Raw genomic sequence first — 12,207 nt, 5'->3', positions numbered from 1 at the left:
CTAGTATATTTATTTTCCTTTTGTCTTTTTTTTCTTTTCTTTCTTTCTTAGTTTTCTTTGAGACAGAGTTTCTCTGGGTAGCCATGGCTGTCCTTGTCCACTCTCTAGACCAAGCTGTCCTTGAACTCACAAAAATCTGCCTGCCTCATGCCCCACAAGCCATGCAGCACCACACACTCAAATGTATATTTATTCTCAATAAGTAAATTTATTAAGCATTAAGAATTCTACTCAGAACTTTCCCCTACCTTCTTCAATTGTTTTTGTCCATTATGAATTGAGATACATCCATGTTTAAATTTTTATTTTGATTTTTTAAATGGGTCTCACATAGTTCAGGCTGGTCTTGATATTGCTGTGTAGCTAAGAATGACCCTGGACTCTCCATCCTTCTGCCTCTACCACCCAAATGCTAGGATTACAAGCGTGTGCCACCACAACCAGCTATATTTAAAACTTACATGCCCTGTATATCTAATCAACATAGATGTAGACATAAATCTCTCATCCTGATCATTGTAAACAAGTCTGAGCTGAACAAGGGTGACATCAATAGACAAGCTAATGTGGGTGGGAAAAAAGTTCTAGAGGCCTCAGCCCTACAGAGAAAACTGCAGACAACTAAGAAATTTGGAGAGCAGGAGAAAAAGTCTTCCTCAGAAAAAAGCACACCAGTTAGTTATCCAGTACCAAAGGGTCAACCCTAAAAACATACATACAATTAACATTATACAAGCTGGGCAGTTTGTATTTGTGTTTTTAGGAGCATATGTGTGTGTGTGTGTGTGTGTGTGTGTGTGTGTACATATGTAAAAAATTTTTTAAAAAAAAAACATAAATTTGAAAGAGAGCAAGGAGGGATATATCAGAAAAGAAAACGTTATATTATGTAATTATAAACTCAAAAAATAAAAGAAATACTTTTTTAAAAAGTCTGCTATAAACCAACCTAAACTTTCTCTTGAGTAAACTAATTTTAACTGCAACATGTTTTTTTTTTCCTCTTATAACAAAATACTTGTCACACAGAAGTCTCAGATATGTTTTCATAGGAACAGCCTAACTTTGGTAAAACTAGGTATATCTTGACTTTCAGGATCCACAAAGCTTTAGTAATTATGAGATGTGTGGATATGCAGTGCTGTATGACTGCCTCATATGCAGATGCATAAGAACCCGCTGCACATATCCCTTCCCGGTTCTGAGCCCGGTGATATGTTTGGTAGCTTTAGATCATCCTGCAAGCCAGTGCTTCCCATCCCTAGGGGAGGTTGTCAGGCCTTTATTGGTACACTACTATGCTTGAGCAGGTGTAAACGATGCACTGAGAAGCTTCCAGAATACTCATGAGACTCTACAGTCTACTACGTTTTTCTGTGTAGTCACAGCTGTCCTGTGACATTTTCCAAGTTCAGCATCCTGTTGTCTGATGTGAAGATTCACTTTCTTCATTTTGGTCTGTGGAATAGTTCTGCTCAGACACTACATCTGAGTGGTTGGTCAAAGGTTCACAGTAGGGGTTCAGAATGGAATGGTGGAGGGATTAGGGCCAACCACTGGGAAAGAATCTGTACAGCTCACAGTTGTGTGAATAGGAATTAGATTCCAGGGAAAGCAGAAAGAGGATGCTTCAGCAGAGACAGTTCTGGGATACCGATTATATTTGCTAAAATATAAAATTTAGCTAAATCAAAATCCCTAATAGTTCCAAAAGTAATATTAGATACAACAAATTATCTTAAGTATATTTGAAAATTCATGTTTTTTATACTGTTTTAAGTAAAATATCTGTTTGAATGTTAAGTCCTTCCATAAGTTTATTAAAGTGATTTATTCAAATGTGCTTCTTGTTCAGGGTTTGAACTACAGTTCCGATTAGGCCCAACTTTACAAGGAAAAGCTGTTACTGTATACACAAATTACCCATTTCCTGGAGAAGCATTTAATCGAGAAAAATTCCGTTCCTTGGATTGGGAAAACCCAACGGAGAGAGAAGATGATTCCGATAAATACTGTAAACTTCATCTGCAGCAGTCTGGGTCTTTTCAGTACTACTTCCTTCAAGGGTAGGCCGGAGTTAACTTACTCTATAACTTACCTATAACTTATGTTATCTGACTGTGTTACCGTGTGAGCCGTGACTATGCCGTATTGTTTTGTTTTTCTTTCTTTTCTTTCCTTTTTTTTTTTTTTGTCTTTTGTTTTTTTGAGACAGGGTTTCCCTGGGAGCCCTGGAGATCTGCCTGCCTCTGCCTCTTGAGCGCTGGGATTAAAGGCATGCACCACCACTGCCCAACTACACTTGAGATGTGAGTAGGCTGTGATCCTTCAGTTTTGAGGTCACGGTAGAGCCTATTCAAGTTAAACTCCAAGCTTTTCCTGCCGTTGGTTTATAGGATACTATTTATTTGAATGATGTTGTTACTGATAGGCATTAGCATATTCATTTTCTAATGAGTCAACATTACTGGATGTTATATTTTATTCTATTTAGATATATAGTAGGTGAAAAAGGACACAAAATACCTGTTCTGGGCCTGGAAAGATACCTTAATGGTTAAGAGCTTGAGCTGCTCTCACTGAGGACCCAGTTTAGTTCTCAGCCTCTGCATCAGGTGGCCCACAACCTCCGTAACTCCAGCTCCAGGAGAGCCATTGCCCACCATAGGCATCTGCTCTCAAGTGCGCATACCTACATATCAACAGACACGAACACATTAAAAAAGGAAGGAAGGAAGGAAGGAAGAAAGAAAATACCTGTTACGTTGTTTTGTTGCAACCTTGTAAAATGACTTCTATATACTTAGAAATACTTAGAAAGTTCAAGAGTTCGAGGCTAGCCTGGTCTACAGAGCGAGTTCCAGGACAGCCAGGGCTACACAGAGAAACCCTGTCTCGAAAAAAAAACAAAAAAACAAACAAACAAACAAAAAAGAAATACTTAGAAAACATGTATTTCAGCCATCTGTGGTGACACATGCCTGAATTCCATCCTTGGGTAGACAGAGGCAGGAAGATCTGAACTTCAGGATCTTCCTCAGCTACCTAGTAAATCTGAGGTAGCCTGGGCTACATGAGATCATGGATGAAAGGGAGGGAGGGGCTTAAGTGAACAATTAACCTTTCAGATAGAATCAGACTGAGTTAATGATTTTTTTCCCTCTAACTAATTAAAAATATTTTGGGTTTCTTTTTCCTCAGACAGGAGAAAAGTGGCGGAGGTTACATAGTCGTGGATCCTGTTTTACGCATTGGCGCTGATAATCATGTGTTACCCTTGGACTGTGTTACTCTCCAGACGTTCTTAGCAAAGTGTTTAGGACCCTTCGATGAATGGGAAAGCCGGCTAAGGGTGGCAAAGGAGTCAGGTAGTGTGTTTGCTTTCCTTTTCTTCTTTTGAAGACTAACCATAGTTGCTATGACACAGCCCTCCAAGGCCTGCTTTCTCCTTTTCTTCTTGCTTACTAATGTACTGATAAATACAAAATCTACAATGTCCACACATACCAGGTCATATGGGTCAGGTTAAAAGGGAACACTTGGTCAAAAAATAAAATGATTATCATTTGTAAGATTTTATTTGACACATGTAAGTTAGTAATAAATTATTCAAGGAAAATGCATAAAAATATGAAGGAAAATGTATCATTATATATAGTTTTAATTAGCCAATATTGATTACCCATTTTGTATATAAAAGGCACATGCTACTGACATGCCAAGAGTAAAATGAAACTAGGTTGTGTTTTCCTTTGAAGTAAGAGTAGAATCAATGTTCTGCTTTCAAGCTAAATATTTTATAAAGAAGGGAATGACAGCTCAGTGGCGTAGCTATGATGAATGCAAGTCTTGTGGGATGGTTAAAACATTACAATTGTGTAGGATATTTTGTACAAGCCACTCTGTGCTGTCAGCAATTGCAGTTGAACCTGATAGTAGCTAAGGCTGTGGTGATGGTTACCACGGCCATCATGTCGTTCCCCACTTCTTATAGATGAGGACAGTGAGTGCCTGAAGCCTTACATAGGTTTGCTGGCAGTCTTCTATGTAAATCTAGGATTTGAACCCTATCATGGGTTCCTCTTCCACTGGCATGACTGTCTTCCTGTTGATAAAGACCTGAGAAAGCTCATGTGTGTGCTTTGCTCAGCTTTAGGTTGGTCTGCGTGCTCTTTCATACACTGGTCTGTGTTTTCTCATTTGTAGGTTACAACATGATTCACTTCACCCCACTGCAGACTCTTGGACTGTCCAGGTCGTGCTATTCCCTTGCCGACCAGTTAGAGTTAAATCCTGACTTCTCAAGGCCTAACAAAAGATATAACTGGAACGATGTTGGGCAGCTAGTAGAGAAGCTGAAAAGGGAGTGGAATATTCTTTGTATTACTGATGTTGTCTACAATCATACTGGTATGAGCTTCAGTGATTTCACCATGAATATTGCATTCTTATTATTTTATTTCTTAATATTTTCATTTCGCTTTACATCATTATTGTTGGAAGTAGTAGTATTTTTCAGTGTGAGGAATTGATTACTGGACCTCATAAATGCTAAACTAAGCAAGCTGTCTGCCTCTTAGCCATGTCCCCGGCCCTTTATATAACATTCATTCTAAAGATCAAAAGGACAGCTAAGAGGCCTTCAATGTTAAAACCTGTTTTATGGAATAAAACCTTTTTACTTCCAAGGAAAGTAGTGTTGGGTGAGCATATAGTACACATGTAAGTACCTTGATGCTTACACAAATGGGAGGATACATAAAAGGGGCATAAGTCATAAGTTTCCACCTGAATATAATACTGTTCAGACTGACAGGCAATACTGTACAGCAGGAACTCTGTTCTATACCATAATATATTTTAAAATGTGATGCTAAACATGCAGATATAGCAGTAATTCCAACACTTGGGAGGCAGAGACAGGAGGATTACTATGAGTTCAAGACAAACCTGGGGTACATTCTGAGTTGCAGACCAGAAGGGCTGTATTATGAGACTGTCCCCTGAATCCAAATAATAACAACAACAACAATCTCCATCATTGGAGAGAATATCATTATTAAATCCTTTTACATGATAAAAAAGTGTACTGTGACATCTTCGGTACTAAAAGAGTAATGTTAGATTGTTTGGGATCCCAAATAGAACTCTATAAAGTTTTCCTGACAGTGATCCTCTGAGGAGATATTTGTTTTCCTTGCCTGTCAGAATAGCTGGCTTCATGAGGCCTGTACCATGAACTTCCACTTTAATCCTGTGTGCCTTACAAGGATCACTGTGTGAACAGCAATGTGGAAAGTCTGGCAACCACTGCTTAACATACTTCAACAATGGCACTTCTGGTTGGTGTAGTTTAAGGACATGTAGCTGTTTTGTCACTATTGGTAATAATCTCTAATAGAAATGGCAAATGAAATTGGATTTTTAAAAAGATACATTCCAAAATGTGATGTTTCTGCATGTAATTTGGAACCAGGCTTCAAAGTTTACAGTGGAAACTTTGCACTTTAGTAACTCCATAGTCACCACTTGAAAACTGGTAGTATTAAAAATGACTTAGACATCCATGATCTTCACATCAAATTAGCAAACCACATATGGACACACAGTTACCAATGGTGAGAGTTAGATACTGCTTAGGCAGTGGCTCATTAAGACACTTAATAAGAAACTGGATTGATCCCGTTCAGATTCCAGATTAGAGATCCTCAGCCATGATGGGTAGCCAGGTTCTTTCTTCTGGGTCACTCTGTCATCTCTAACATTTTGCTTCCAGGGTTTAATCAAATATGGCTGCTCTGCCTCCTGTTGCTCCACTTAGTGGAAATGGGAAGTCATGTCTTTAAAGACATAACCTTATGTATATGTTACTTCTATCCACATTGCATCAGATAGGCGTTTGTCTTTATCACACCTAGAGACATGGGAGACTTGTAGTAGTATTAGGTTCTGGGTTTTTTTGTTTGTTTTTTTGTTTTGTTTTGTTTTTTGTTTTTGTTTTTGAGACAAGGTCTCACTTTGTAGCCCAGGCTGGCCTGGAAACCACTTTGTAGACTAGGCTAAGTTTAAGCTTTGGCTAAGCCTTAAGTTTTTGGCAATCCTGCCTGGGCTCCCAAGTGCTGGGGTTATAAATAAAAACCACCAAGCCAAGAGGTGATGGTTCATGCCTTTAATACCAGCACTCAGGTGGCAGAAACCAATCTCTGTGAGTTTGAGGCTAGCCCGGTCTACAGAACGAGTTCCAGTACTGCCAGGGCTACACAGAGAAATCCTGTTTCAAAAACACAAAAAGTAAACAAACAAGAAAATGCCTCCGTGCCTTGCCTGGTTTGCCTTTTATTATGAGATCCGTGTTCCTGGTGTATCCTATCTTCACCCAAGGGTTTATTTATTGCAGGTACAACTAACATTAAGTAAGTTACTAAATGAAAGTAGAGTAGAAAGAATGGTGATTGTAAAGTCTGACCTAAATACAAAATATGTTTTTCCCTTTTCTTTAAGCTACCAATAGTAAGTGGATCCAAGAACATCCTGAATCTGCATACAATCTTGTAAATTCTCCACACTTGAAACCTGCCTGGGTCCTAGACAGAGCACTCTGGCATTTGTCCTGTGATGTGGCAGATGGGAAGTACAGAGAAAAAGGAGTCCCTGCTTTGATTGAAAATGATCAGCACCTGAACGTACGTGTGTGTAGAAGAGCAGCCCACCAACTTCCCAAGAGCAAATTAAATACATATATACGTGAAAATGTGTAGAATGTGGCTTAATAAGGAGGAAGAAATCGGGTCAAATTGTTTTTAATGTTGAAATTTTTCAGTGCATTCGGAAAATAATTTGGGAGGACGTTTTCCCAAGGATTCAACTCTGGGAGTTTTTCCAAGTAGATGTTCACAAAGCAGTTGAACAATTTAGAAGACTGCTCACTCAAGGTAACGGTTTTACACAAGGTCGTCCTGTCACTCTTTAAGAAGTTAAAGTTACTTTTAAAGGGATCACTCTTTCTCTCTAGTTAGCATCATCATTAAATCTTTATTGTATCATATTTGTATTTGTTTATACTACAGAACTCCAATCTTTCTTGGCATAGTGATGCATGCCTTTAATTTCAGCACTTGGGAGGGAGAAAAGACGTTTATATATACATATAGCAAATTCCTCTTTCTCAAATCTTAAAATTATTAATTAGTAGTTTCTTATGTTTCTTTTCAAATAATTTTAAAGGAAAGTCAGGATTTTTCAGTAGTTTCATATAATTTTCTCTATAATATATATGTCTGTGTTAATATCTATTTAATACATAAAAATAAGACTAGAGACTAAATCATATGTTTGAATTTTTTCATTTATTTAGTTTTTTACACACACTCCCCCCATGATTTTTTTCATTGACAGTATAGTTTTTTATTTTGTTTAACTATTTCTCTTAACCCCTACTAGGCACTGTGTGGCTTTTAAAGTATCTTCCTAGTGATTTAGACAGATTACTTTCAGTGTTTTTATCATTCACTCATTAGCACACATGTTGAACCAGCATAGGCATACTAGAGACCTTTGAGGCAGGAGGATTTGGTGGTAACCAGCAAAGCTGAACTGCAAGAATCCTGGGTTTCTCTCTTTTAACAGTTGGTCTCTCTTCTTATGTGCCGAGTACGGAGGGAGGGAGTGAGTAGGGTGGGGGAGGGAGGAAAGGTGCTTGCTAGCTTTTCACACGCTTTCTATGAATAGCTTTGTACTAACAAATTGAAAAAGTGACAGTTAGAATCTTTTATAGACATTTACATTTACCATAACTCATTTTTTTTCTTTCAGAAAACAGAAGAGTAACTAGATCTGAACCAAAGGAACATCTTAAGATTATTCAGGACCCTGAATACAGGCGGCTAGGCTGTGCTGTAGATATGAATGTCGCTCTGGCCACCTTTATACCACATGAGTATGTTGTGTATTTGCACTGTAGTTTTACCCATAAATATTGATGCTGACAACTTGAAATTGATCCTCAGAACCCCCACAGTGAGAGGAGAGAATCCAGTCTCAAAAGTGTCCTTTGACCTCCACACACATTGTGCCGTGTGCTCACACACACACATACACTGTCCCTACACACATAATTAACTATATAAGTAAACAAATAAATAAGTGAACTGTTTTTTAAATAAAATAAGTAATCTGTCATTTCAACACTGACCTTTTTCTACATTCTCTGTCAGTCCATCCTGCTAAACATGTATGTAAAACCTTTTACAATTGAAAAAGCTCCTCCGTCATAGCTCAGATCCCAACGACAGCATTTGAGATTTCTGTGACACCTGGAAATGTTTAGTGTGGATTTTATGAAAGCACTGATGTTTGTTTTGCTCCATCTGTGCTAGCAACGGGCCAGCTGCAATTGAAGAATGCTGTAATTGGTTCCGTAAGAGACTGGAAGAGTTAAATTCAGAGAAGCACCACCTCACCAGCTGTCACCAGGAACAGGTTCACCGAGTTTTGAATTGCTGCTTTTCCTTTTCTGAGTTTGAATGTCTGTTGTCATTGGCAATCATGTTGTAACGTGGTTCAATGTTTTCTAGGCAGTTAATTGTCTTTTGGGAAACGTGTTTTATGAGCGACTGGCGGGCCATGGCCCTAAACTTGGACCCGTCACCAGGAAGTACCCCTTAGTTACCAGGTACTCACTCTGTTGGTAAAATGTTCTCTCCCTGACAGTTAAAAGCTGAGAGTATTTAACTTTTCAACTTAACCTAAATGTTTCTTTTAAGGTATGACTTCAATACATTATATTGAGATAGAAATTTTGATTCAGAAATAGGCTTACTAATGATTAATCTTGTTAAGAGAATATTTAAAAACTATCACCAGTTTGAACCCATTTATATTTGTTTACATTGATATTTCTGGAGGAGTGCATATTTAATGTCAGTCTATTTTCTATTGCTAAAGGAGAATACCAGAGATTGGGTAATTTAAAAAGAAAAAGAGTTTAATTTGGTTGAGGGTTTGCAGACCAGGAAGTCCAAGAACATGGCACCGTATCTGCTCTGCTCATCTTCCAGCTAGGGCTTTGGGCTGTCTCAGCTCGTGGCAGATGAAGGGCAAGTGAGAGCAAATGGAAGACACAAAGCACAAGGTGGCATCTGAAAATCCAGAACTATGCCAGGTCCCCGAGAGCAAGAACTCACTAGAGGAGATATTCATCCACCCACCAGGGTATCCTGTCCCCACCCAGACACCTGTTGCTGGGCTCCATCTCCCAACACTACTACTTTGAGGAGTTAAAACTCCACACCTGTGGTAGCACAAGTCTGTGATCTGTAATTCCAGCCATAAGGAGGCAGAGATAGGAGGATTCCAAGTTTGAGGTCAGCCTGTGCTACAAAGTATCAGTATGTCTAAAGAAAGAAGGTGGGGAGGCCTTAAGGTTCCAGTAGGTGAACCTTTGAGGATGCTCTGTAAGAATAACACTTAGCAGTAGTAAATTCAGTGTTAGTCGGAGAGAGCAAGCACCTAGCACCTTACAGAGAAACATGCAGCATAGGAGCCGGAGGCACACTCAACAGTTAGAAGCACTTGCTGCTCTTGCAGAGAACCTGAGTGTGGTTCCCAGCTTCTGCGTGGCAGCTCACAGCCATCAGTACCTCCAGGTCAAGGGGTGCACTGGCTCCTCTGTCCTCCATGGCACCAAACATTCACACAGGGCACTTAATACATTCAGGCCAAACATTCATACACATAACATGAAATTGATATGTCTAGCGTACAGCGTATGTTGGGCAAGTAGATGTTGGGAAGGCCTCGATGGTTTCTCTAAAATGTTATGAAGTTGTGAAGGTTATTTAAAATGTTAGCCAGTTTTCAAATCCTACTGATTTATTCAAAAAGTCCACTGGTGATTTTTGCTTTCTGTGAGATTTGTATTTTATAAGTGGGGCCAAACTAATTTTATGTATTCTGATTTTCTGTATGTATTTATGTATTTGTCATGTTTCTACTTCACAGTGTCTTGAAGGAGTTTCTCTGTGTGGACCTTGTTTTAACTCTGTCTCCCTAGGTATTTTACTTTCCCCTTTGAAGAAATGGCCTTATCCACAGAAGAATCCATGATCCACTGCCCAGAGAAAGCCTGCTTTCTGATGGCACACAACGGATGGGTGATGGGCGATGACCCGCTTCGGAACTTTGCTGAGCCAGGTGCCTGGTTTTTCACTTCTCCATAGATAGGGAAACAAGAGCTTGTGGAAGGCCACTTTAGATGTAATTTCAACCAGGAGGCCGGAGAAATGGCTCAGCAGTTTGGAGCACTGATTGCTCTTCCAAAGAACATGGGCTCAATTCCCAGCACCCACAAAGTGGCTCACAGCCATCTGTAACTCCAGTTCCAAGGAGTCAGACACCCACTTCTGGCCTCTGAGGCCATCAGGAATACACATGGTACACAGACATACATGCAGGCAGAATACCCATACACCTAAAATAAAATTATAATTTTAAAAATTTAGCCAGGTATCACTTATAGAAAGAAAACAACCTGGTTTAGAAGCAGGCTGTTTCCCTGAGGATTGCTGTTGTTTGGTTCCATGCACCACTGAGAGCAACTCTGCTTCTTTAACAGGTTCCAACGTTTATTTAAGGAGAGAACTTATTTGCTGGGGTGACAGTGTTAAACTGCGCTATGGGAATAAACCTGAGGACTGCCCATATCTCTGGGCACACATGAAGAAATACACTGAGATAACCGCCACCTACTTCCAGGGAGTTCGTCTTGACAACTGCCACTCCACGCCTCTCCACGTGGCTGAGGTATGGACACCTCTGTTGACAAAAGAAGTGATACCTGTAGCCTCCACAGTCCCTGCCAAGCAGGTCTAGTCTGCTGGCTGTACACTGCCATGGATTTGGTAGAAATATTGACACATAGGACAGTTTATCTAATTCTAACAACCTTCTGATACAACTGCTATAGAATATTAGGCTGTGAAGTATTTAATAAGTTAGTTTTTAAATTTAGAAAAAAAGATCATATTTTTATGTAACACTATGCATAACAAGTATTTATTGGTTATATATAAAGTGCTAAGTGGTCTTTTAGGTTGTTTCCGATATAGATTGTTAGCAGTGTGAAGTTGAATGGCTTCTTTACAGAGTGTAGTGATGATTCAGTTCCTGCTTCCTTTTCTCTTTATAAGAGTACTAGGAGCCGTGTACATTTTAGGACCATTCTGTTCTACACTGAGCCACACTCCTACCCTTACACGTCACGAATAGTCTAACTCTGATACTCTGGCATCCTGAAGCTGGCTTGAACCTCACTGAGTCAATTTTTAATTAGTCTTCTTTAGAAATATAAATGTAAGCTAACTGTAATCTGTGCTCTGGGCTTTTGAATACTGTCAGTATTGCTGCATTTTCCTTACCTAATACAACTTCCTAAAAAAAAATACATAATTTTATCCTAGTTGTAAGATCTTTGGTAGTTTTTAAAATTACAATTTATGAAAATATGTGCTGATAGGCCCGGTTTAGTGGCTCACGGCTTTAATCCCGGCACTCAGGAGGCAGAGGCAGATGGAACTCTGTGAGTTTGAGGCCAGCCTGCTCTACATTGTGAGTTCCATGAACAGACATGGTCTACATAGTGAGACCCAATCTTAGGACAAAACAAAAACAGTGCTTATAAAAGAAAAACTAGATAGATAAATAAATAAAAACAAAATCAACATCAGCTTCTGTAGTTTATGTGCTGTGTGTGTGTGTGTATGTGTGTGTGTGTGTGTGTGTGTGTGTGAGAGAGAGAGAGAGAGAGAGAGAGAGAGAGAGAGAGAGAGATCCCATATGGTTTTAATTTAGAAGGATTTGATAGAAAACCTTAGCTAAGCTGGTAGAACATTATTTACCTTCAATAATAAGCAGAGGGTCTTTTTCAGTTGTGCTTTTAACAATAGTAAAAAAGCCATATTTATGACATTGTTATAATATTATAGAAAATTAAATTTTAAACACCAAAGTCCTCTAGAATTCTACTTCTTAGCTGATAAAAATAGTCATTTTACTAACCTCCGTGTAAGAATACCTTCTAGAGTAGAGTGGGAAACAGTCTGTTTATTAGCCACTATTTTCTGTTTCTCTGGTAAATCATTAACACCAGTGTTACACATGCATTACACACACACACACACACACACACACACACACACACACACACACACA

General features: G+C 39.1%; 1 protein-coding gene across 1 annotated transcript in view; it reads left to right on the top strand.

Moving 5' to 3' along the window:
- Agl (amylo-alpha-1, 6-glucosidase, 4-alpha-glucanotransferase) overlaps window positions 1-12,207 on the top strand; it is a 54,171-nt gene that overhangs the window by 10,239 nt on the left and 31,725 nt on the right. The window contains exons 3-12 of the mRNA XM_028757291.1: window positions 1,856-2,066; window positions 3,202-3,368; window positions 4,207-4,410; window positions 6,502-6,683; window positions 6,821-6,932; window positions 7,813-7,936; window positions 8,376-8,478; window positions 8,574-8,671; window positions 10,052-10,191; window positions 10,613-10,800. Coding sequence (XP_028613124.1) covers window positions 1,856-2,066; window positions 3,202-3,368; window positions 4,207-4,410; window positions 6,502-6,683; window positions 6,821-6,932; window positions 7,813-7,936; window positions 8,376-8,478; window positions 8,574-8,671; window positions 10,052-10,191; window positions 10,613-10,800 — 1,529 coding nt within the window. The remainder of the gene's footprint in view (window positions 1-1,855; window positions 2,067-3,201; window positions 3,369-4,206; window positions 4,411-6,501; window positions 6,684-6,820; window positions 6,933-7,812; window positions 7,937-8,375; window positions 8,479-8,573; window positions 8,672-10,051; window positions 10,192-10,612; window positions 10,801-12,207) is intronic.

This window comes from Grammomys surdaster, unplaced genomic scaffold, assembly GCF_004785775.1.
Source record: "Grammomys surdaster isolate TR1022 unplaced genomic scaffold, NIH_TR_1.0 126158, whole genome shotgun sequence".
NCBI classification, from domain to species: Eukaryota; Metazoa; Chordata; class Mammalia; order Rodentia; family Muridae; genus Grammomys; species Grammomys surdaster.
The sequence above is the reverse complement of the archived record's forward strand: the minus strand, read 5'-3'. Positions and strand labels throughout refer to the sequence as shown.